Here is a 27,148-nt window from a genome sequence, read left to right as displayed (position 1 = left end):
AATATTGAACATTCCAATCTATCAGCATGGTATATTTCTTAATTTTAAAATATTTTCTTTAATTTCTCTCAGTGGTATTCTTTAGTTTGTAGTACAGAGGTCTGCCATGTATTCGGTAATTTATTCCAGTGTCCAGTGTATTTTATGTTTTCTAATGCTACTGCAAATGTTGGTTGTTGGTTGTTGATCAGTCGTGTCCGACTATTTGTAAGCCCACGGACTGCAGCTTGCCAGGCTTCCCTGTCCGTCACCATCTTCCGGAGCTTGATCAAACTCATGTCCATTGAGTTGGTGATGCCACCATCCTACCATCTTATCCTCTGCCGTCCCCTTCTCCTCCTGTCTTCAATCTTTTCCAGCATCAGAGTCTTTTCTCATGAGTCAGGTCTTTGCATCAGGTGGCCAAAGTATTGGAGCTTCAGCTTCAGCATCAGTCCTTCCAATGAATATTCAAGATTGATTTCCTTTGAGATTGACTAGTTTGATCTCCTTGCAGTCCAAGGGACTCTCGTGAGCCTTCTCCAACACCACAGTTCAAAAGCAGCAATTCTTCAGTGCTTAGCCGCCTTTGTGGTCCGACTCTCACATCCATACATGACTATTGGAAAAATCATAGCTTTGACTAGATGGACCTTTGTTGGCAAAGTAATGTCTTTGCTTTTTAATATGCTGTCTAGGTTGATCATAGCTTTTCTTCCAAGGAGCAAGCGTCTTTTAATTTCATGGCTGTACTCACCATCCACAGTGATTTTGGAGCCTAAGAAAATAAAATCTGTCACTGTTCCCACTTTATCCCCTCTTATTTGCCATGAAGTGATGGGACCAGATGCCATGATCTTCGTTTTTTGAATGTTGAGTTTTAAGCCAGCTTTTTCACTCTCCTCTCTTACCTTCATCAGGAGGCTCTTTAGTTCCTCTTCGCTTTCTGCCATAAGTGTGGTATCATCTGTGTATCTGAGGTTATTGATATTTCTCCCAGCAGTCTTGATTCCAGCTTGTGCTTCATCCATCCCGGCATTTCACATGATGTACTCTGCATAGAAGTTAAATAAGCAGGGTGACAATATACAACCTTGACGTACTCCTTTCCCTATTTGGAACCAGTCCGTTGTTCTATGTCTGGTTCTGGTTCTAACTGTTGCTTTTTGACCTGCATACAGGTTTCTCAGGAGGCAGGTCAGGTAGTTTGGTGTTCCCATCTCTTGAATTTTCCAGTGTGTTGTGATCCACACAATCAAAGGCTTTAGCAAATGGTATTGTATGTTAACATTTAAATTTCCAGTTGATCACTGCTAATATGTAGAATCAATTGATTTTTTTGATGACTTTGCTAAATTCAGTTATTAACTCTAGTGGTTATTTGGTAGCTTCTTCAAATTTTTTTTTGTATATGCAATCATGTCTGTAAATAAAAGCAATTTACTTTTTTCCTTTACAATGTCTATGCCTTTTGTTCAATAGCTCTTTTTCTTGCCTCATTTCATTAGCTAGGATGCAGTACAGTGTTGAATAGAAGTCATGAGAGTAGGTGTCCTTGTGTCAAATTTTAGGGAGAAGTATTCAATCTTCCCTAGTAAGTATGATGTTGACTATAGGGTGTGTGTGTGTGTCTGTGTGTGTGTTAATGTATTAGTTTTTTGTTGTTATGGCAACATATATATAATATAAAATTTACTATTTTAACTTTCTTAACTGTACAGTTCAAAGGCATTAAGTACATTGAAATTGTTGTGCAGACATCACCTTTATTTGTTTTCAAACATTTTCATCTTCCCAAACTGAAACTCTTTACCTATTAAACAATCATACCCGGTTCTATAACCACACCCTCCCAGTCCCCGGCAACCAACATTCTACTTCTGTCTAGAAATTTGACTACCTTCAGTTCAGTTGCTCAGTCGTGTCTAACTCCCTGCAACCCCATGGACTGCAGCATGCCAGGCCTCCCTGTCCATCACCAACTCCTGGAGCTTGCTCAAACCCATGTCCATTGAGTCAGTGATGCCATCCAACTATCTCATCCTCCGTCATCCCCTTCTCCTCCTGCCTTCAATCTTCCCAGCATCCGGGGTCTTTCCCAGTAAGTCAGTTCTTCACATCAGGTGGCCAAAGATTTGGAGTTTCAGCTTCAGCATCAGTCCTTCCAGTCAGTATTCAGGACTGATTTCCTTTAGGATGGAAAGAAATTCTCAAGAGTCTTCTCCAACACTTCAGTTCAAAAGCATCAATTCTTTGGCGCTCAGCTTTCTTTATAGTCCAACTCTCACATCCATACATGACAGCTGAAAAACCATAGCTTTGACTATATGGACCTTTGTTGGCAAAGTAATGTCTCTGCCTTTTAGTATGCTGTCTAGGTTGGTCATAGCTTTTCTTCTAAGGAGCAAGAGTCTTTTAATTTCATGGCTGCAGTCACCATCTGCAGTGATCTTGGATCACTCACTGCTACTTTAGGTACCTCATGTAAGTGGGATTATATAATGCTTACTTATCCTTTTGTTTCTGAGTCATTTCATCTAGCATAGTGTCTTCAGGATTCATCCATGTTGTAGTGTGCTTCAGAATTTCATGCTTTTTTAAGGCTAAATAATATTCTGTTATATTGTTTATACCAATTTTGTTTATTCATTCATCTACTGATGGATGTTTGGGTTGTTCTCATCTTTTGACTAGTGAATAATGTTGCTGTAAACATTGATGTACAAATATTGTTTGAATCCCAACTTTCAGCTATTTTGTATATATCCAGAAGTGGAATTGCTAGATCACCTGATCATTTTATGTTTAATGTTTTGAGGAACTGCCGTACTGTTTTCCATAGCAACTGCACCATTTTACATTCCCACCATTAATGTACAAGTTGTCCCGTTTTTCCGCATCCTTATCAACTTGTTTTTGTTTGTTGTTTTCATAATATCTGTCCTAATGGATATGAAGTTGTATCTCACTGTAGTTTTAGTTTGCACTTTTGAAATGTTATTGATATCTTTTCACTGCAGGTTTTTTGGTATTTATCGTTTATGAGGTCAAGGAAGTTTGCTTCTTTTTCTAGTTTGCTCAGAGTTTTTACTGTGAATGTGTGTTGAATTTTTTCAAAATTTTTTTCAAACATTGTGAGAATTATATAATCTTTAAGAATTTTTAACAGGAATGTAGTTGATTTACAATGTTGTGTTACTTTCTGCTGTACAGTGAAGTGAATCAGTTTATATATATATATATATATACACCCACTCCTTTTTAGATTCTTTTCCCATATAGACCATTACAGGGTACTGAGTAGAGTTCCCTGTGCTATACAGCAGGTTCTAATTGTTTTCTGTTTTACATATATATGTGTATATATGGGCTTCCTTGGTGGCTCAGATGGTAAAGAATCTGCCTGTAATGTGGGAGACCAGGGCTCTATCCCTGGGTTGGGAAGATCCCCTGTAGGAGGGCCTGGCAACCCACTTCAGTATTGTTGCCTGGAGAATCCCATGGACAGAGAAGCCTGGTAGGCTACAGTTCATAGGGTCTCAAGGAGTCAGACATGACTGAGGCAACTTAGTACACATGCACAGTATATACATGTCAGTCCCAATCTCCCAATTTATCCCTCCCTTCTCCTTATCCTCTGGTAACTCTAAGTTTGTTTTCTATATCTGTGACTCTACTTCTGTTTTGGAAATAAGTTCACTTGTACCCTTTTTTTAAGATTCCACATGTAAGCAATATCATATGATATTTGTCTTTCTGTTGTCTGACTTACTTCACTCAGTATGATAATCTCTAAGTCCCTCCATGTTGCTGCAAAAGGCGTTATTTTGTTCTTTTTCATTGCTGAATAACATTCCATTGTATATATACATCACATCTTCTTTATCCATTACTCCGTTGATGGACATTTAGGTTGCTTCCATGTCCTGGCTATTGTAAATAGTGCTGCAGTGAACGTTGGGGTGCATCTATCTTTTTGAATTATTGTTTTCTTTGGGTATATGCCCAGTAATGGGATTGTTGGGTCATATGGTAATTCTATTTTTAGTTTCTTAAGGAACCTCCATACTATTCTCCATAGTGGCTGTACTACTTTACATTCCCACCAACAGTATAGAAGGATTCCAGGATTATCTAATTTTTTTTTATTGAGAAGCTTTTCTAGTTTTATTTAGATTTAATTCGTATATAACATTACGATTCATATATGACATATGTAAACTTAAGTTGAACAACACAGTGAATGTACTGCAAAACTAAACTTATTGCAAACTTACAGCAATAAGTTTAGTTTCCATTCATCATCTCAGTTTAATATAAATATATATGAATGTGAGAGTTGGACTATAAAGAAAGCTGAGCACTGAAGAATTGATGCTTTTGAACTGTGGTGTTGGAGAAGACTCTTGAGAGTCCCTTGGACTGCAAGGAGATCCAACCAGTCCATCCTAAAGGAGATCAGTCCTGAGTGTTCATTGGAATGACTGATGTTGAAGCTGAAACTCCAATACTTTGGCCACCTGGTGTGAAGAACTGACTCATTGGAAAAGACCCTGATGCTGGGAAAGATTGAGGGCAGGAGGAGAAGGGGATGACAGAGGATAAGATGGTTGGATGGCATCACTGACTCAATGGACATGAGTTTGGGTGAACTCCGGCATTTGGTGATGGACAGGGAGGCCTGGCGTGCTGCAGTCCATGGGATCACAAATAGTCGAACACAACTAAGCATCTGAACTGAACTGATATATGTTTTAAAATTTATTTATTTTTAATTAGAGGATAATTACTTTACTATATTGTGTTGGTTTCTGCCATACATCAACATGAATCAGCTATAGGTATACATATGTCCCCTCCCTCTTGAACCTCCCTCCACTGCATGCCACCCCTCTGAGTTGTCAACAGAGCACTGAATTTAACCTCCCTATATCATAGAGCCAATCCCAAAGAAAGGCAATGCCAAAGAATGCTCAAACTACCGCACAATTGCACTCATCTCATATGCTAGTAAAGTAATGCTCAAAATTCTCCAAGCCAGGCTTCAGCAATACGTGAACCGTGAACTTCCAGATGTTCAAGCTGGTTTTAGAAAAGGCAGAGGAACCAGAGATCAAATTGCCAATATCCGCTGGATCATCGAAAAAGCAAGAGAGTTCCAGAAAAACATCTATTTCTGCTTTATTGAGTATGCCAAAGCCTTTGACTGTGTGGATCACAATAAACTGTGGAAAATTCTGAAAGAGATGGGAATACCAGACCATCTGACCTGTCTCTTGAGAAACCTGTATGCAGGTCAGGAAGCAACAGTTAGAACTGGACATGGAACAACAGACTGGTTCCAAATAGGAAAAGGAGTCCGTCAAGGCTGTATATTGTCATCCTGCTTATTTAACTTATATGCAGAGTACATCATGAGAAACGCTGGGCTGGAAGAAACACAAGCTGGAATCAAGATTGCCAGTGGAAATATCAATAACCTCAGATATGCAGATGACACCACCCTTATGGCAGAAAGTGAAGAAGAACTAAAGAGCCTCTTGATGAAAGTGAGAGAGGAGAGTGAAAAAGTTGGCTTAAAGCTCAACATTCAGAAAACTAAGATCATGGCATCTGGTCCCATCACTTCATGGGAAATAGATGGGGAAACAGTGGAAACAGTGTCAGACTTTATTTTTTTGGGCTCCAGAATCACTGCTGATGGTGACTGCAGCCATGAATTTAAAAGACACTTACTCCTTGGAAGGAAGGTTATGGCCAACCTAGACAGCATATTTAAAAGCAGAGACATTACTTTGCCAACAAAAGTTCGTCTAGTCAAGACTATGGTTTTTCCAGTGGTCATGTATGGATGTGAGAGTTGGACGGTGAAGAAAGCTGAGCGCCGAAGAATTGATGCTTTTGAACTGTGGTGTTGGAGAAGACTCTTGAGAGTCTCTTGGACTGCAAGGAGATCCAATCAATCCATCCTAAAAGAGATCAATCCTGGGTGTTCATTGGAAGGTCTGATGTTGAAGCTGAAACTCCAATACTTTGGCCACCTCATGCGAAGAGTTGACCCATTGGAAAAGACCCTAATGCTGGGTAGGATTGAGGGCGGGAGGAGAAGGGGATGACAGAGGATGAGATGGTTGGATGGCATCACCGACTCGATGGACATGGGTTTGGGTAGACTCCGGGAGTTGGTGATGGACAGAGAGGCCTGGCGTGCTGCAATTCATGGGGTCGCAAAGAGTCAGACACGACTGAGAAACTGAACTGAACTGATATCATAGAGCAAACTCCCATTGGCTATCTGTTTTACATATTGTAATGTATATGTTTCAGTGCTACTCTCTCAATTCGTCCTTCCCTTTCCTTCCTCCACTGTGTCCACTGAACCTGCTGATAGGTTCGTCAGTACCATCTTTTAGAGTCCATGCATACGTGTAAATATATGATATTTATTTTTCTCTTTCTGGCTTACTTCGCTCAGTACAATAGGCTTTGGGTTCGTCCACCTCGGTAGAACTGACTCAAATGTGTTCCTTTTTATCGCTGAGTAATATTCCATTGTATATATGTACAGTAACTTCTTTATCCACTCACCCGTTGATGGACATCTAGGTTGCTTCCATGTCCTGGCTATTGTAAATAGTGCTGCAATGAACATTGGGGTGTATGTATCTTTTTGAATTATTGTTTTATCTGGGTATATGCCTAGTAGTGGGATTGCTGGGTCATATGGTAGTTCTAGATTTAGTTTCTTAAGAAACCTCCATACTGTTCTCCATAGTGGCCATACCAATGTACATTCCCTTGAACAGTATAGGAGGGTTCCAGGATTATCTAATTTTTATATGTTGAATTTTATTGTGACAGGTACCGAAGTAAGTTACTTGCATGCCAGCTTGATTCATTTGAAGTATTTTTTTTAATTGAAAACTTCATTGAGATAATTATAGATTCAGATGTAGTTATAAGAAGTAATGCAGAGAGATCTCTATGCACTTTACTCATTTCCCTGCTAAGGCAACATTTTGGAAAACTAGTATAAATATCAAAACCAGGATATTGACATTGATTCAATTCACTGATCCTGTTCAGATTTCTCCAGTTTTAATTATATAGTCATTCCTAGGTATCCACAGGGTATTCGTTCCAGTAGTCCTCAAGGATGTAAAAATTTGGTAATATTCTTGTCCCTTATATAAAATGGCATAGTGCAAGAAATGTACTTGGCCCTCTGTGTCTGGGAGTTCCACATCAGCTGTGCTGTACTCACTTAGGTGTGTGTATTTATTTCTGTACAGTTTATCACCCATGTAGGTTCATGTATCTACTGTCTTAATCAAGATACTGAACAATTGTATTACCACAAGAATTCCTTGTATTGCCCATCATTTTATAACCATACCTATTCACCCTCCATTTCTACATCCTGGCAACCACTAATCTGTTCTCCATTTCTAAAATTCTGTCATTTCAAGAATGTTATATAAATAAGAAAGCTTGTAACTTTTTAAGATTGGCTTTCTTTTTTTCACTCAGCATAATTCAGTAGACCATCATTCAAGTTGTTGTATGTATCACTATCTCTGGAAATGGCTCATCTCACAGCTTTCTTTGCCTCACATCATGAGGTATCACCTTACATGTGAACAACTGTTATTCACCGAAAGACTGAAGAGTGCCCATGTGATGGTTTCTGGGGCTCTTTCATTATAAAACTGCCTCCTCTCTGGCACTTTGCCTCACAAATTTCACCTGCATTTTGGACTCCCACAATCCTGATCTCTTAGCCCAACTCAGTTAGACCTGGGTATTTTACTTGGATTCCCTCTTTCTGTGCAGCAATCTGGAAAGTGCCTGCAAGCTAAAATCTGGAGTGACATAGGGCTCATCTTCTTAATCCAGTTGTCTGCTGATGGGCAGTTGGATTGCTTCCACATCTTGGCGGCTGTAAATAGTGCTGCTGTGAACATTGGGATGCGTGCATCTTTTAAAGTTGGTGTTTTCATTCTTGCCAGATATATACCCAAGAGTAGAATTGCTGGATCATATGGTAGTTCTATTTTTAGTTTTTAAAGCTATCTCCATACTGTTTTCCATAGCTACTGCACCAATTTACATTCCCACCAACAGTGTACAAGGGATGGTAGAGGAAGCCATGAGGATGAGAGACAAGACCAGCATTCCCTGGCCTGCCTGCTGGGGAATGCTGGGTGTGAAATGAGCTTGATCACTTTCAGTGTCCCCAAAGCTCTGGGCTTTCTGTGAGGGAATAGGCTTCCTGTGCATGCCTTGTTAAATGCTCAGGCTGTTGATTCTTCGATTACTAATGTGATCATAGTGATTAAAAGTTTCAGAGTGCTTAAAGTTGGATAATTTAATTATAAGGGTTAACTGTATCTGAATTTCTTCAAGTAGGCCTCTTTCAAAAACCTATCTTCTCAGCTTTTAAAAAAAGTGTTATAATTGTCAATTACCCAGCTCTAATCTACATCTATTATTTATTCGCAGTTTTTATGTTAGATGCTAGTCTATATTTTCTTATTTTTTACTGGTAAATTTTCCATAGTGCCTAAGACAGTTCCACGGGCTTCCCTGGTGGCTCAGATGGTAAAGAATCTGCCTAGGATGCGGGAAACCCAGGTTTGATCCTCAGGTCTGGGAGATACCCTGAAGAAGGGAATGGCTACCCACTCCAATATTCTTGCCTGGAGAATTCCACGGACAGAGGAGCCTGGTGGGCTACAGTCCACAGGGTCAAAAAGGGTCAGACACGACTGAGTGGCTGACAGTTTTTTTCATGCTAAGTGAGGGCCATTACTTATTTTATTTATTATTATTTTAAATAATAAAATAATTATTTTATTTATACTGGTGCCTTTCAGAAGAGAAACTGATGAATAAATAATCTGTAAATCTTGCCAGTTTATGGACATAGTTCTCTGGAGGAAATAGTCCCCAGAGTGCTAACTAGATGTTGTATTTCCTAAAAATAGGATTTTAACAGAAAAGAATAATATCAACATTTTATTTTTAGGTAGTTTAACATAGAAATAAGCACTCCTTTAAAAAAAAGTAACATAGTGTTAAGTTTTCCAGTAGCAGAGTGTGGGTTCATTATCCCAAAGCTAATGAATAATCGGTAGAGCAATCAGTACATATAGTTTAATAGTATTTTTTTTTTTTTAAGGTACAGGGAAAACAATGGTGATGGACATGTTTTATGCTTATGTGGAAATGAAGAGGAAAAAACGTGTTCATTTTCATGGTTTCATGCTAGACGTTCACCAAAGTAAGTTGATGATCTGAAAGAAGTGATTTTTAAGTGGCCAAACACTGCAAAATAATTTTTCTCATTTTTAAAGTTCTTAATCTAAAACATTAGATTTTTGCTAAAAGGAAGATTTTATTTGGTTTCGTTTGTTTTGTGCTATATTGAAACAATTAGTAATGTGTCCAGAGTTGGTCCTAGAGACAAATTTATTCCTTCCAAATCAAAGAACAGGGGTTACTCTGTGAAGGCCAGACATTTCCTCTGTCTACTACGGATCGATAAGAAATGTTAAAGCCTTACCTGTCTCACCAAGGTATTCTTGATTAGGCCCTTTCCTCTGTGTCACCTTAGCATGTAGGCATTCAGTTTGTTCTTGTATGTATGCTTTATTGCTTTGTCAGTGCTCTAACGTTATTTCATCTTTACATTATTTGTTTACCAGCCATACTGTAACCTCCTCAGGGCAGGAATATTATACTTTTCTTCAAATACTTTCAGCATTTAGTAATATATAGTGAATGAAGTGGGACTGACTGGAAGTAAGGGAACATCCTGATTAGACATGCCAGACATAGAGGGCAGGATGACCTCCTGTGCATGCATCCCTGAAGTCCTCAGGGCTAAGATCCATCTGTTGATCCATCAGCCACCATCTAATCATGTTCTGTCACTTTGTCATCTCCAAAGTGGCTGAAGAGTGGAGGTGGAATGACCACAGAGTGTCCTTAGAACCATGGGAATGTAGTAATATGTGAACAACTTATTTTGAAGTAGAGAAACTGCAACCAGCCTCAATAATCATATTTGCTTATATGTGAAATTTAAACTTCATTTGTATATTCACACTGTTTCATTTAGAGGTTTAAAAAGTGTGTACTTAGTTGTCTAAAATGTACTTTTAGTACAATATTTGATTTGTGTTTAATTTCATCCATTTAAGGAATACACCGCCTTAAACAGAGTTTGCCAAAGAGGAAACCAGGATTCATGGCTAAATCATACGATCCAATAGCTCCTATAGCTGAAGAAATTAGTGAAGAAGCATGTCTCTTATGTTTCGATGAATTTCAGGTAAGGTAGAGATGTTTCATAGATGTAGCATGGTATACTGAGTTAAGTGTGAGTGTTTCAATTCTGTTCCTGATTTTATCAGTTTTTATAAATTGATTTAATACTTTATCTCTTATGACTTTAATTTTATTATCTAGTCCTTGAGTCAGCACATCATGACTTGCAGAGGGAAAATTGACCCATCTGCTTTTGTATGGCCAGTGAGAAAAGAAAGATATTTATATTTTTTAAAAAAAAGGAAAAGAGGACTTTCCTGGTGGCTCATTGGTAAAGAATCCACCTACTAATGCAGGAGATGCAAGTTCTATCCCTGGCCTGGGGAGATCCCACATGCTGTGAAGCAACTAAGCCCACAGCTATTGAGCCTGCGCTGTGAGCCTGGAAACCTCGACTATCAGCTACTGAAGCCCATGCACCTAGAGCCTGTGCCCCTCAACAAGAGAAACCACCACAATGAGAAGTTTGCACGCTGTTACAAAGCATAGCCCCTGCTCACCACAAGTAGAGAAAGACCTGTACAGCAACAAAGACTCAGAACAGCCAAAAATAAATAAATAAATAAATGAAATTAAAAAAAAAAAATGAAAGAAAATGCATCAGACAGCCTATATGACTGGCAAAGCCTAAAATGTTTACTATTCTTCCTTTTGTAGGAAGCTTGCCTACCATATATTATAATCAATGGATTCACATTTCCCCTACATCATGATGTAGGGGAAATAATATTATGATTATGAAATAATGTCTTTAAAGATATTTGAAGTTTTTTTTTTAAGTGTTATATAAAAAATAAGGGATTCATACATCTCATTTAAGCCTTATCACTTATCTGTGATGAAGGAAGGGAATTGCTCTAGTTGAAATTTTAAAGTTTGTTCTGGTTTTAGGATTTGAAATTGTGTATTTAAATTGGTAATACACTATTTCCTGATCTTTATTTCTTATGAGAGCAATTATCGCATCAAGGCAAACAACGTCTTATGCTTATTCTGTGTCCTCTGTATCCGTCTGTATCCCATTGTTACAATAGTAGTGGTACTAAAAATAACAGCAACAATAATAATAATGATACAAGATACTCTAGGTTAAGAATTATTTTCTCTTTATTTGACTGTTCTTTTTGGTAGTTCTGAAATGTTTTTTCTAAGATGCTTACCATAAGTGCAATTGATTATTAGAATGAAAATAGAAAAATCCATGAGTACTGCATATAAGGTTAAAATAAATCCGTGAGTACCAAATATAAGCTTAAAAACAGGGCATCACATCCAAAACTTTTGAAAAAATATTTCTGGACCCGAGTGCAGAAACTCCTGTGTCTGCCTAGAATAAAGGCCCAGATAACTTTCAAGAGTAGGAGATTAACATTAGTTATATGCCTACCTGTGGCTCAACTGGTAAAGATTCTGCCTGCAATGCGGGAGACCTGAGTTCATTCCGTAGGTTGGGAAGATCCCCTGGAGAAGGGAAAGGCTACCTACTCCATTATTCTGGCCTGGAGAATTCCATGAACTATATAGTCCATGGGGGTCTCAAAGAGTCGGACAGGACTGAGTGACTTTCACTTTTCACTTTACCTCAAGGCAGGCCCTGGGTGACTCATGCATCTCATCTAAGCCTCACAATGTATTTGTAATGAAGTGAGGAAATTGCCCTGGTTGAATTTTAAAGTTTCTTCCAGTTTTAAGATTCTCTGAAATTATGCATTTAAATTGTTAGTGCATTATTTCCTGTTCTTCTGTGCGAGTTAGTGGGTAGATCTATGGCCAGGATGCCTTTATCCCAAAGGAGGCAAGTAGGTCTCTTCTAGCAACTCAATACACACAGCTCACAACCGTCTCAGTTTATGATAGAGGAGAAAGGAGAATTTTTTTTACCAGAAATGGTGTTACACTGAACCATCTGGGGAGGAGGAATTTTTACCTCTTTTTCCCTTCAATCATATTCAGACAGCCTGGCATTCACATTCACCCTTTGTATTGTAGAACTACAAAGGTCTTCAGAAGAAAGGCTTATGGAAAGAGATGTTCCTCAGGTGCTCTGAAGAGGTACACTAAGTACATGAGTGTACTACGGAAAGAGAAGGGCCTTATTTAGTTCTAAAAATAGCACCGAGTTAACAGTTATGTGGCCTTCAACAACAAGTCAGTGATGAATCACTGAAGGCCATCTCTCTTGGTTTCTCATTATGAGTTTTAACCAAAATATCTCTAAACAAAATTGAATCGACAGAGTTAAATTTTTTTCCCTTAGAAACAGAAGTTTCATTGAAACAGGGAAACCAGTGATGTGAACAAAGCACTACTTCTGTATGTTACTTGTGTTGTGTCAGCTTTTTAAAACAAAAGAAACTTTTAGGTACACAACTCTCAGTACCTTCTTTTGCCACAGTTATCAGGTATTCAACACATTAAATTTTTGATTAAAGGTATTGAAATTAAAAATTTTAAAGTATATTATTACCCAAACTTTTTAAAGTAATTCATGGCTTGCAAAGTGTCCTTACTTCACTTAATTCTATTAAATAGTTATTCTGCATGGTGGAAATAACTAATAGAATTGGCAGGACCATTGACAGGACCGTTTAAGAAAGTTAGAAGATAAAAATCTGGTTGTGCAAAGGAGATCCTGAGAAGATTTATGCCAAGCAGTGCCAAATTATCCACTAGGCACAACAGGTACAGTGCTGAGGGCCCATGATACTTTTAGGGGCCCATGGAAATAATTTCTTTTATAATTTGGAGAAGAAATGAATATATCAATAATGAATCCAGCCTGTATCTGTCTATATCTGTACTATATTTGTTTATACCAACACAGTTATAAAATTTATATGTATATAGATGTATATTTATATATATGTTTAAATAAATTTATATTTTAATTGAGGAAAGGTCTTCTGAAGATTAAAGTGCCCATGAAAATCATATTGCCATCCTGATAGTGAGGTCCCAACAGAAACCTGTCTGATTGCTGGGTTTTCTCTGTTGAGTTCAAATTTTAGAAGATTGATACATGGTTGTGAAGAAGGAAACAAAAGCAACTATCTATCGAGATGAATCAAGTATTGTTAATGAAATGTAAGGCAACAGAAAAGATTTTTCAAATTATATATTAAGGGAGATCAAGAGGGAGACAGACCCCTTGCTTATAAAATGCTACTTGCTAACAAAGAGAAAGTGAATGTGACAGAGCTGTCTGTTATCTCCTATGTTATCCAGAGTTGGTTCATTCATTCATTTACTCATTCACCCAATTGTCTTAAAGAGCCTTATTCCTTTCTATAGGACCCTATCTGTCCCACAGTCACATGGATCATGTCAGGGCATCTGATCTATGAGTAGCTAGTCTACAAGCTTATCAACACCCTTGGACTTGTGTGGTGTGGCCTGGTGATTAAGCCAGTCATACACTTTTTCTTGTGTATTTGAACTAAAAAGTACAGAGGGAAGTTCCCACTTAGTAATGAGCCAGGAACAAAGAGATTTAGGAAGTAGCTGAATCACATTAGCGGAAGGAGTACCAGGGTCCTCCCTAGACAGCTGCTGAGCTCTCCAGAGCGACCTGTAATTTCAGGCCGATTTCCAGCACAGTTCCCAGGAGGTGCTTTCAGTACTATTTCATCCTGGGATCTCAACCCCTTTCCTTTAGCTGAATCTCCTGTTTCTTGCAAAGAGTTTTGATGAGAAAGGAGCTATTCAATTTATGTCTTGCTTTTATATTCTGTGTTGAAAAAAATTTTCCTGTGATCTAGAAAAGATAGAATGAACAGAAGTAAAGTAATGTGAGGAAATGTCATCTTCCTTAATATCTGTTACTTCTAATGGAAGGAGGTTTACCTGGATGAACCAAAGCCCAAGAAAAGCAAAGAGAAGAGGTATACATTAGGATGCTTTTGGCTGCAGATAACGGAAAACCCAACTTAAAAGGGCTTAAATTCTAAGGCAGGATATACTAGAAGATGGGATTATAAGGTGGGAGAAAGGAATGGCAACCCACTACAGAATTCTTGCCTGGGAAATTCCATGGACAGAGGAGTCTGGCAGGCTACAGTCCATGGGGGTCACAAAAAGTCAGACATGACTGAGTGACTAAGACTTTCACTTTTCGAGATGGTATCATTCCTCTTGCTCAACCCCGCCCCCCTGCTTCCTCTCTAACCTTATCACCTTTACTTTCAGACTCACTGAATGCTCCCTACTTTTACCAATCCTTTTTTCTTCATAGATTCAGTTCAGTTCAGTTCAGTCGCTCAGTCATGTCCGACTCCTTGCGACCCCATGAATTGCAGCACGCCAGGCCTCTCTGTCCATCACCAACTCCCGGAGTCTACCCAAACCCATGTCCATCGAGTCGGTGATGCCATCCAACCATCTCATCCTCTGTCGTCACCTTCTCCTCCTGCCCTCAATCCTACCCAGCATTAGGGACTTTTCCAATGAGTCAACCCTTCGCATGAGGTGGCCAAAGTATTGGAGTTTCAGCTTCAACATCAGTCCTTCCAATGAACACCAAGGATTGATCTCTTTTAGGATGGATTGATTGGATCTCCTTGCAGTCCAAGGGACTCTCAAGAGTCTTCTCCAACACCACAGTTCAAATGCATCAATTCTTCGGCACTCAGCTTTCTTCACCGTCCAACTCTCACATCCATACATGACCACTGGAAAAACCATAGCCTTGACTAGACATACTTTTGTTGGCAAAGTAATGTCTCTGCTTTTTAATATGCTATCTAGGTTGGCCATAACCTTCCTTCCAAGGAGTAAGCGTCTTTTAATTTCATGGCTGCAGTCACCATCAGCAGTGATTCTGGAGCCCAAAAAAATAAAGTCTGACACTGTTTCCACTGTTTCCCCATCTATTTCCCATGAAGTGATGGGACCAGATGCCATGATCTTAGTTTTCTGAATGTTGAGCTTTAAGCCAACGTTTTCACTCTCCTCTTTCACTTTCATCAAGAGGCTCTTTAGTTCTTCTTCACTTTCTGCCATAAGGGTGGTGTCATCCGCATATCTGAGGTTATTGATATTTCTCCCAGCAATCTTGATTCCAGCTTGTGTTTCTTCCAGCCCAGCGTTTCTCATGATGTACTCTGCATATAAGTTAAATAAGCAGGATGACAATATACAGCCTTGACGGACTCCTTTTCCTATTTGGAACCAGTCTGTTGTTCCATGTCCAGTTCTAACTGTTGCTTCCTGACCTGCATACAGGTTTCTCAAGAGACAGGTCAGATGGTCTGGTATTCCCATCTCTTTCAGAATTTTCCACAGTTTATTGTGATCCACACAGTCAAAGGCTTTGGCATAGTCAATAAAGCAGAAATAGATGTTTTTCTGGAACTCTCTTGCTTTTTCGATGATCCAGCGGATATTGGCAATTTGATCTCTGGTTCCTCTGCCTTTTCTAAAACCAGCTTGAACATCTGGAAGTTCACGGTTCACGTATTGCTGAAGCCTGGCTTGGAGAATTTTGAGCATTACTTTACTAGCATGTGAGATGAGTGCAATTGTGTGGTAGTTTGAACATTCTTTGGCATTGCCTTTCTTTGGGATTGGAACGAAGACTGACCTCTTCCAGTCCTGTGGCCACTGCTGAGTTTTCCAGATTGCTGGCATATCGAGTGCAGCACTTTCACAGCATCATCTTTGAGGATTTGAAATAGCTCAACTGGAATTCCATCACCTCCACTAGCTTTGTTCGTAGTGATGCTTTCTAAGGCCCACTTGACTTCACATTCCAGGATGTCTGGCTCTAGGTGAGTGATCACACCATCGTGATTATCTGGGTTGTGAAGATCTTTTTTGTACAGTTCTTCTGTGTATTCTTGCCACCTCTTCTTAATATCTTCTGCTTCTGTTAGGTCCATACCATTTCTGTCCTTTATCGAGCCCATCTTTGCATTTCTGTCCTTTATCGAGCCCATCTTTGCATTTCTGTCCTTTATCGAGCCCATCTTCATAGATTAGGGAACCATAGTTAATGGCGGTTGTTATACCAAATGCTTGTTTCTCACCAGAGTTCTGAAGAAAATATGCGCAAAGACAACAGAACAAGACTGAAAAACAACTTGATTGCTTTTACTTGCTCCCGTATTTCAGGGTAGCATGCTATTATGGTAGCGCTTACCCTCTTCCCTTGAGCAAAGTTGGCTTGAATGTCCTAGAATGAAAAATGTTAATAGTCTTGCTCTTTTGTTTTCCCTGCAGTACCAAACTTGAACCTTGGAGCTTACCACTGCATGCAAGAAAAGACTAGTATTTGCATGTACCTTTTGGAGAAAAGCCAGGGAAAGCGAGAATATAAGGGTAAGAATGAGGGTAGAGTTGATCACTGAGCAGAGCCTAGATTTCCTAGTTTCAGTATCCTGTGGACTATCTTCCATTGGTCTTAGAAAAGCTCCTTCTAGCACATCAAAACTGGATTAACTGCCAGTTCAGGTCTCTACTTGTCTTCCTTTTCTAAAAATCAAAAGGGTAAAATGATAACTCAGAGTATTGCTGCACCAGCACTCTGACCCCAGCGTCTGTACAATTTAGAACAAACAAGCCAAGCCTTTGCACTTTCTGCATGGAATGTCCTCCCCTACAGGTCCATCAGGATACTCTCTTACTTCTTCAGATCTTTGCTTAGTTATACCCTTAACAAGGCTGATACCCTGTTTAAAAATACAGTTGACTCCCACACTTCTAAAGCCCCTATCCTTTTTTTCCCATAACATATATTACCTCTGACATATATCTACTTATTTATTGTTTACTATTTATTAGACATATTTCTCTACAGGAATGTAAACTCGAAGGTTGTTTTGCTGATTGATTTATCTCCAATGTCTGGAACAATACTTGAGTATAAATGAATGAGCAAATAATAATTAGTGAACAAATGAATGAATTAATCTTAATATCAATTAATAACTGTTGAAGTTATTGAAGTAGTCTCCCAACTAAGCCCACTTCCTTCATATATAACAACCTGCATTTTTTCCTATCAATGTTCTGAATTATCTTAGCATTTTTGTCTAATAGGTGAAAAATGGGATCTCATTGTTTTAATTGTATTCTTTTAAGTAATAATATGGTTTGTCTTTTCTGTATCTATTTGCTTACTGTTAAATCTATCTTTTGTGAACTAACTGTTGGATTCAATGACCATTATTTATTAGGGTACTTTTATTCTATTCGTATATGCTGTAATAATATTAACTATTATTTACTGAGTGTTTTCTATGTGCCTGTGTTCCTAACAACTGTATTATGCTATGTATCATTCCATCTACAGCTAAAATTCTATACAGTTACATATAAATTGTATGGTCTTATCCTAGCATACATAACATACAGAAGTAACAGTCATAATGAACATTTCTTGAGGATTTACTATATGTATCATAATGATTTTGCAAGGTAGTTGTTGTTACTGCCTTTATTGGATTGATGAGAGAATAAAGGGTCAGAGCAGTTAAGTTACTTTTCCAAGGTTACAGAGCTGGTAACTCAGTTTGAATCCATCATCAGTGCTCTTATTCACTAGTAATAAAGGCTATGTTGTGTGTTCTCTTTGCTATATGTCTTCTAGTATATGTTTAAATATATAGACCTAGAACTAGGTGGGCTTTTAGAAAATCTTCTAATGATAGAGTGTAGAAATTATCCTTAAGCCTAGTAAGCCTAGTACATACATTGCTGATTTGCTAGCGCAGAATTTTTAGGCACTTTAATCTCTATGACAGTGTGTCTGCAATCACCACTTCACTTTTAAAATTGAATCCTATTACTGGTCTTGATTTTTAACTAGTTATTATTGACCATTAGGTGGGGTTAATTAATATAATATTTACTTTATAGGGGGATGAATAGAAACAATTGCTGCTTAAAAACAATAATATATTCTTTCTTTTCTGTTAAATTTAGGGCTTTTTTAAGATTATATTTTGGTAGTATTCGGATTACATTTGCAGAAGGTCAGTTTTACCAAGCGTAGTATTTCAGTTTTACCTGTGTTATCAAATACACTATTCTTGTTTGAGAGACTTGTCTAGATAGAATATTTTTATGTGTTTTAATTACTAATTACTGAAATAAAAGAATAGGTTTTCCTTAAAGTTTTCTTTAGGGTCTTCATTATACTCTCTTTGAATATTAATATTTCTTATTAAGCCATTTTTGATTCTGAAGATATCAGAATACTGAAGGAGACTGAATTTTTTAAAAAATGTTTTCTCATGTTTCTTTGAGGGACACTGGATAGATATTTTACTAATATGTTCCAAAAAAGAAAGAATTCTGATGAGTAGAATATCATGCAAAATTCTCCTCTATAAACTATCAGTATCATTTTAAAAATAGTTTTGACCATTTTTATAAAACAAGAAAGCTATTAAAAACTGCTAATAAAAAATAGGTGCTTATTTTTGTGCTAATACTAATTACTAATAATGCATGCTTATGTTTGTCACTCATTACATGGCCCTGTACCAATCAGTAGATGACTGAGACTCAAGTACTTACACATGTAAATTAACCATTAGATTTTCTTTTTCCCTTTTTTTTACTTAAGTGAGTCATGATGGAAAGCAACTCTAGGTCATAAAAAAATCTTTTCTCTTTAATGCTAATGAAATGTCTCCACTCTGTATTAGCAGACTACCCTTAGTGGTAATCTGTAGCCTTCTCTTTTGTTCCTGGTGGTAATGAAATGCTGGGTGATGAAAAAGCTCGCTCTTCAAGAATGTGTGGCCAATTGTCTTCTGTTCACTTATACTGTAAAATTACTGTTCCCCAGCAGAGCTGAACAAGTGCAAGGACAAGATCAAAAGAGTATGCATTGGCACCCGGCTATACCAAGTGACTCCTGCTTTATTAATTAGCCATAGCTTCTCCAAGTTAATTTACTCTGCTAGAGCAAAAACATTCTGTAATACAAAACCAACAAATTATAATTCAACCACTAGTCCTTATTGTTTGCTTTTTCAACTTTCAATTTAAACCTTTGCACAGTGTTATAAGTTAAATGTCCCTTCACTTATCTGAACCTTAGGGCACAAAAGCTATTTTAATTTTTTTCAAGAAAATCATTGAGATAGTCAAATAATCATTTTTATTCTCTAAAATTGGGTTATTTTAATTAATAATCATTCTTTTTAAAAGTCAGTGTATTGGGAATCCAATTTAAAAGTGCAGTTGCTTCTAAAATTTGCAAGCTTGTTCTGTCCTCTCATCAGAAATGCCACTGGTGTTTAAGCATTTGAAAAGAGCCTTCTCTGTGAGTGTTTTGGCGGAAGCAAAATTTGACAGTGATCCTAAGCGCCAAATTAAATAATATCAGTACCACTTTCCTTTTCATTTTAATCACCACTTTGTAAGTTCCCTAAGTCTTTTTAATTTTTTTTAGTTAATGGTTTAAAGTTAAAGCCTGAGAGAGCAAAAAAAAAAAAGATCTGCACATTCCCATATCCTGGTTTGATTTGGTTTTGTTCAGGTGCAAAGGAAATAATTAAACTTTTGAGTGAGATATCAGCTGAAAGAGAGAAGTGATTCAGACTTCTGTCATGCAGGTCGTTGTTAGTTGTGTTATAACCATTTAGTTGGTCACTTTTAGTATTTTGATCTAATTTGAAAGAATGTCACTAGTTTCTGTGTACTTTAGCATGGTTTAAAAATAACAATGTGATATATATTGTGTGATATATTTTTGTGAATATAAAATAAGTTTCATTGAGATTACCTAAAATGTGCTGTTAAAGGAAGATCAAAACATTTTTACACTGAGAGTATTCAAAACCATGTTACTATATTTATAGGGTAAGGTGCAATAATTAATATCAACCTTCACTATATATTTATTTGTGAAGTCAACTTCCTTCCCTCCCTTATTTCTGTATTTCTTTGTGATTTTAAAAAGCTTTTTAAAAAAATTGTCATTAAGATTGCTTGTTAATTGTGGATTAAAAAAATAATCTTACAAAAAAATCAGTGGTCATATTGTCTCTGTAACTTAGATGAAATAGTTTTATCTGCATTGTTTATTTCTGTTTTAGTCAGAAGCTGTTTTTTTTTCAGCACCATGTTAACCATTCTTATAAGGTTGGTTTTTCTGTTTTTGGGTTTTTTTTTGTAGAAGGAATATTTGTGTTTGTGAAGGTTAGCAGAGGCTGGCTGTGCTGGAAATGACTGCAGTGCCTTTTGATTATTCATGGACAGTAATAGAAGGCACTTAAAAAGAACAATGAAATTGCTTATTTTTGTGATGGGCCATCTGTTGAATTGTTTTGTGCAACAATTGCACAATAGTATCTATGTCATATCATTCTATTTTCAACAGCAGCTGATTTTGTCTCACAGGCTACTTGTCCTTATTTCTCAAGTCCCATGACCATTTAAAGTCACCTTTTCAGGGACCTTTGCCAGAAAGGTGTTAGAAATCTCAAAAAGCCTGTGTATTTTTTTTTTTTCTCTTTTTTCCTCTCTCCTCTTTATTTGGGGAGAGAGGCTGTAATGGGAGTAGGAGGGGGAGTAGGAGGGGGTGTTGGTTATGTTAGTTCTAATTAGTTAGATTTCCTAAATGTTTAGGACAATTATCTGTGCTTTCCACCTGTAGTTCTATGAAAGAAGTTAACATAGAATCATTTGATAATTTGCGTAGAAATGATAGGCTTGCAAAAAAGAAGAGTCAAGTTTAACCGACTACAGTCTTTCATGCTTTTAATTATCTACTCTTTTCTTCATGATAATTAGAATTTTTCTGTTGGAATTCACTTCCATATTAAAAAAAAAAAAAAAGATGAGCCATTAGCAAATTTGTTAGAGCAGAAGTGAAATTAAAATAAAACAAGTGTGTTGCTGTCCATAGGTCACTGACATCGCTGATGCCATGATTCTGAAACAGCTTTTTGAAAATCTGTTCAAAAACGGGGTCGTCGTTGTGGCAACATCCAACAGACCACCGGAAGGTAAAAACAAACATTGTGCTAGTCTTATCCAATTAGGTGGAAATGAACAAGCTTTTAAAAATTCATGATTTGGTACTCATTTTATTATGTTAATAAATCTGATGACTTTGTTTTATCCTAAGTTTTATAACTAACTTAATTTGAAAAATCAATCGGTATTTGCATTTGGAAATGTTTTAGCAGGCTAAATCCAGGTGATCTCCTGTGTTTGATGCACTTGCAGTTTTTCTCTGAGTATTAGATATGCATATTAAAAATACTGGCCTTTCTAACTGCTTTTTATTGGTCATCACTCAGTGAAACTCAGTGAAACTCAGTGAAATGGAAGGAAAAATTCCTAATTGAATCTTGGGAAAAGACTTAAAGCTTGCCTGCATAAGTGGTTTCTGATACTTCATTTATCATTTCTGAAAAAGCACTTGTGGCTTATTATGACATTGTTTAAGAATTAAAATATAAGAATATATAAATAAAAATAGCAAGTTAAAATCTTGTATCTTTCAGCCCATCATGTGGTCAATTGAAGGTTGAATACTACTAAAAAATAGTATTTTATGTATTCTTAATGTTAACATCTGACTGGAACACTATTATACCAGATATCTGCATGGTTAAGTCCTTACCTCTTTCAGGTCTTTTCTCAAAGGTTATTTTGCCAATGACACCTAGACTCATTTCCCATTTGAATCTACAAACCATCCCATTTCCCCTGGCACCGCTTCTTCTTACCTGCTCTGTTTTTTTTCATGTAACATTTATGGATCTACCATGTACTTTATTTATTTACTTATTTTACTGTATTTATAGTTTATTATCTGTGCTCTTCCAGGATGCAAAAGCTTCAGGAGGGCAACAACTTTTACCTCTTCTTCTCACATATATATGTATTTTAAGCACCTGAAACAGTGCCTTGCACATAATTGGATCTCAGTAAATAGTCTTAGAAGGAATATTGAATAAATGTGTGTTTTTAAAGGTTCTCTCTGCAGTATTGAGAATAGATTGTGGGAATGAAGTTTCAAGGTTGGAAGTAAGGAGACTGTTTACAAGATGACTGTAACAATCCTGAGGGCAGATGATGGAGCAGTGAAGGTGGTGAGGGTAGTCAGGTTTTGTAGGCAGTCAAAAGGATTTACTGATGGAATGAATATGGGTTATTTAAAAAAAAGATCAAGAATGGCTCAAAGATTATGACCTGAGCAATTGGAAGGATAACTTGGCTGTTTGTTGTGACGGGGAAGACTATAGGAAAAGCTAATTTGGGAAGGGAGATGGAAGTAGGGTTCTGGGGTTTCTATGGTTATGAGGCAGATGCATATAAATTTGGATTTCAAGGAAAGGTTTGGACTGGAGATAGAAATTTGGGAGTCATCCGTCCCAAAGGAAGCTGGAAAGAGCAGCCAGTAAGAGAGCCAAGAGCATGTTGAGCAAGGAAGAGGAAAGTGGTACAAAAAAGATGGATGATCACCTTTGTTAAATGCTGCTAGGAGTTGAAAAATAAGGTCGACAGTTGATCATTGGAATTGGTGACATGGAGCTCATTACTGAACCTGAAGAGAGCAATGTAATAGTGTGAGTTTTTTGTTTTGTTGTTTTAAATTGTCATGTTACATTAATGACTTATAGCAAATGTGTAAACTACTAATATGTACCCAGATATTACTATGTGAGCTGCTGTCAAACTAGGTCTCTCTCTTTCTCTATTTTTGTAGTTGATCTCTTTTTTATTCCTATTTCAGCTTAGTAATTTGTTTGTGTTTTTCCATGTTATTGATTTATGTTGATATTTTTTGAAGTATGATTCTAACATTATTTTTAGCTACCCCTACGAGCTATGACATTTATAAGCTTAGTAATTGTCCTTCTATATCTTCAGCTGTTCATTAATTAAAATGTGTAAATAGGGTTAGGCCAAGTTTAGACTCCTCACGTATACCATTAGATGCCTTATTTTAGGGAAACATTAATTAGTTCATCAATACCTTAAGATCTAGTTATTCAAACAATTATAGTTATACATAATCTGTTACACTATAGAGAATTATGAATGATTTTTCAGATGAATTTATTAAAATCCTTATAATGTTCTGTATCTTATTCTTGTGATTTACTAGTGTAACAGCCCTATGAGACAAGGCAGTGAGTTTTTTCATATTAGATCATCAGTGGGGACAGAAGGCTTGACTCTACTCCTGCGACTCATTGACTTAACATATCTTCAGTATTACCTTTAGGGGTTAGGATAAGCTATGTTCATAAAGAGCAAGGTGCTTGAACAAGCTTGGAATGACTCCCTAGGCAAAGACTGCTGAGAAGAAAATTGCAGGTGGCTGCTCAAACTACTGCAATGTGTAAACTGAGGAAGGACAACCACAGGAGAGGTTAGGAACATTCTGGAGCTCATAGCTTTGAAGGAGTAAACAAAGTTACAGGCCCACCAAGGTAGCATGTAGAAATCTGAGATGGAGCCGTCCCTATGGAGGAGGCTGAAGGTCCAAGATACAGGATTCCAAAAATTGGGCATTAGCCACAAATTTAAAGAAAGCCTTTTCTAAATATGAACCTAGATGGGATGCTTAGCATACACCAGGTTTTTTAACCATGGCAGACAATCAGTCATCATAAGTAACTTACTATTTTAATATAAAGAAATGGTATATATATTATATATATATGCCATCTCCTGATGGTGTGTGTGTGTGTTTCTTCATGACTGAAGAAACAAGACTTAGGAAGATTAAGTTTGAATCTCAGGAAAAGGTGAATATGTAGGACAAAGAATGGGTCAGTGGTTGCCAGGGGCCTGGAGTGATGAGGTGTTTGACTACAAAAGGCCAGCACCAGAGAATTTGAGGGAGAGTTTGGAACTATTTTGTATCCCGATTGTACTGGTGGTTACATGTGTTAAACCTTTTAGAATTGAACAACAAAAAAGTTAGTTTTCCTGTTTATAGATTAAAAAGAAATCCCATGGGTAGTGAGTGACAGAACAGAGGCTAGAATATAGGTTTTGTGACTCTTTTGACACATTGTCCTCTATCTTTCCTTCTTGTTGGTCATCACTGATCTTTGTCTACACCATCCCAGATATAGTATGTTCTCTTTTCCAGCCATTAGAATGCATTCAGCTTTTTCTTTAGGTTACTGCTTTTAATCTATAGCCCCCGGATACTTATTATTATTTTCAAAATAGCTTCTGCTTATTCTCAGAGTGTTACGCGAGGTGGGAGAAGAACCTTCTTGGCAGAGGGTTGAGGCAAAGTGCAATGATTGGAGAGGGAATCCAATCTGAGGAACTGAAAAATAGCCAATGTGGCTAGAATGCACTGATGAAGGGGAAGTAGTATACAGTGAGGTACAGGATGAATCTGGAGAAGTGAGAGCTAGGACCTTATAAAGCAGTAATAAGGATTTTGGATTTTATTATAAGAGAAATGGGAAGCCACTATAGTGTTTTAAGTAGGGACTGGTAAGATTGGGTTTGGAATACCACTCTGGTTATAGTATGGAGAATGGGTTATAGGATGGGGTGCAGTAATATGGTGGACTCAGGGAGACATTCTAGTAGGTTGTTGTTATATATACTGGACAAGAAATGATAATAACTTGGTATAAGGCAGTGATCTCATCTTGGGGGCTGTTTTGCAAACCAGGAGCTATTTGGCAATGTTGGAGACATCTTTGGTTGTCACCACCAGGCAGTAAGGAGGAGTTGGTGCTGCTACTCACATCTCATAGTAGAAGTCAGAAATTCTGCCAAAACATCCTGTAGTGTACAGGGATACCCCCCCAAAACTGAGAACTATCAAGCCTAAAATATCAATAGATATGAGGTTGAGAAAACTTGATATAGGATACAGAGAGGACAGATTTGAAAAACAGTTAAGAAGTAAAATGGGTATCACCTGGTTATAGGTCGGATATTGAGGAAAAGGAAAGGACAATTTCTAAATTTCTGGCTTGTACAACTGGGTGGGTGGTAGTGTCTTTATTCAATAAAGACAGAATAATCTGGAGGCTAGAAGTCCAGAAGATATTGCCTAGTGGAGAAGACCACAGTATTTTTTCCCCCCTCTGTTATCTTTAGCTGCTATGATTAACTTTCTTCCATGTCATTCATCTTAAACCCTCCATTGCTTGTTAGAATGGATCAATTTCCTGGACAAGAATAAGGGTTGTTGTTGGTAGAGATTACAGTTATACCTTTATTGTCAATTTATAGACAAATAAGTTATTAATTTTAATAGAAAGTGATTAGAAACCTTTAATTTTAATAGAAAATAATTGTTAGCCAAGTAAAAGCAAGACCAGAATTTAGGAACTTGGAAGAGAAATAGCTCTGGAGGTAGTAGTCAGGGAAAGTCCAATACAAGTAAAGAAAGGGAAGCAATACTTGAGGGGTGAAAGGAATAAGATACCAAAGAGTGACTGCCTGTGTGTCACTGTTTTTCCTAGTCCTCACTTCTAAGTCCTACCTTGCTCAGGTCCATGGCCTCATTGTCTACACCACATAGTTATTAAAATCTCAAACCAGTGTCAGCTCATGATTACTACTTTGGCTTTTAGCTTCCTGATTGTTTACTGGTCTGCAGGGATTTTTCTACTTTCTTGTAAGGTCAAAATATGTTTAATGTATTTTAAACATTTGTTAACACAACATTTGAAGTACTATTTTACATTTTCTAGGGTAATCTGGTTAAGATTCTTGAACTTGAAGCAGAGAGAATCCACAGGAATAGGAAATTGCTGGGAAGGTTTTAGATAAAGTATATCTAGGTTAGTTTATATTCAATTTCTTACTTTTGTAAACTCTCAAGTAAATGATTTATTTAGCATTTTTGTCATTTGCTGCTGCTGCTAAGTCGCTTCGGTCGTGTCCAACTCTGTGAGACCCCATAGACGGCAGCCCACTAGGCTCCCCTGTCCCTGGGATTCTCCAGGCAAGAACACTGGAGTGGGTTGCCATTTCCTTCTCCAGTGCATGAAAGTGAGAAGTGAAAGTGAAGTCGCTCAGTCGTGTCCAACTCTTAGCGACCCCATAGACTGCAGCCTACCAGGTTCTGCCGTCCATGGAATTTTCCAGGCAAGAGTACTGGAGTGGGGTGCCATTGCCTTCTCCGTTTGTCATTTAGGTAAATACAAATGTACATGTACAGATGCTCATGTACAAATAGACATATTTTTGCATTTTTGAAGATGATACTGTCAGATCATTAGAAGAGCCAGAAACAAAATCCATAATTAAAATATCATATATATGCTACTCACTTTTTAGGTTCTAACAAAATTTTGTTAATTTCATGATATTCTAGTAGGACAAAGCAATACTATAGATTAAGTGCATGGAGATTCCAAGAACAAATTAATAATAGATTGGTAGATTAAGTTAATTAAATTGAAATTAGTAATTAAACTTAAGAACTTGTTCAGTCAAAAATAAGAATATATTTTTGTAGAGAAAAAGAATATGCAAGTTGAAATGACTATGCTTTATTTTTTTTTTTTATTGCTATGCTTTTTGATAGTAAAACACAAAGTGCTAAAAGAAAAAAATCCCCTGTTGACTGAGGAATGCATTCTTATTTATTTATTTATTTTTGCTGCTGCTGAGTCTTGATTGCTGAACATGAGCTTTCTCTAGTTGTGGTGAGCTGGGGCTACTACTCTTCGTTGCAGTGCAAGGGCATCTCATTGTGGTGGCTTCTCCTGTGGAGCACAGGCTCTAGGTGTGTGGGCTTCAGCAGTTGTGGCACACAGGCCCAGTAGTTGTCACTTGTAGGCCCTAGAGCACAGGCTCAGTAGTTGTGTCGCACAGGGCTTAGTTGTTCCACTGCACGTGGAATCTTCTTGGACCAGGGATCGAGCCTGTGCCCTCTGCA

General features: G+C 37.4%; 1 protein-coding gene across 3 annotated transcripts in view; it reads left to right on the top strand.

The window, feature by feature from the left end:
• Nucleotides 1–27,148, top strand: part of AFG1L (AFG1 like ATPase) — a 195,696-nt gene that overhangs the window by 47,124 nt on the left and 121,424 nt on the right. For all 3 annotated transcript variants that reach the window (XM_081526814.1, XM_081526816.1, XM_081526815.1), the window contains exons 4-6: nucleotides 9,161–9,262; nucleotides 10,185–10,315; nucleotides 21,170–21,269. In XM_081526814.1, the coding sequence (XP_081382940.1) occupies nucleotides 9,161–9,262; nucleotides 10,185–10,315; nucleotides 21,170–21,269 (333 nt within the window). The remainder of the gene's footprint in view (nucleotides 1–9,160; nucleotides 9,263–10,184; nucleotides 10,316–21,169; nucleotides 21,270–27,148) is intronic.

This window comes from Giraffa tippelskirchi, chromosome 9, assembly GCF_054371585.1.
Source record: "Giraffa tippelskirchi isolate mGirTip1 chromosome 9, T2T-mGirTip1v1.2.pri, whole genome shotgun sequence".
NCBI lineage: Eukaryota > Metazoa > Chordata > Mammalia > Artiodactyla > Giraffidae > Giraffa > Giraffa tippelskirchi.
Note: the sequence above shows the minus strand (reverse complement) of the source record. Positions and strands in the feature narration are given on the sequence as shown.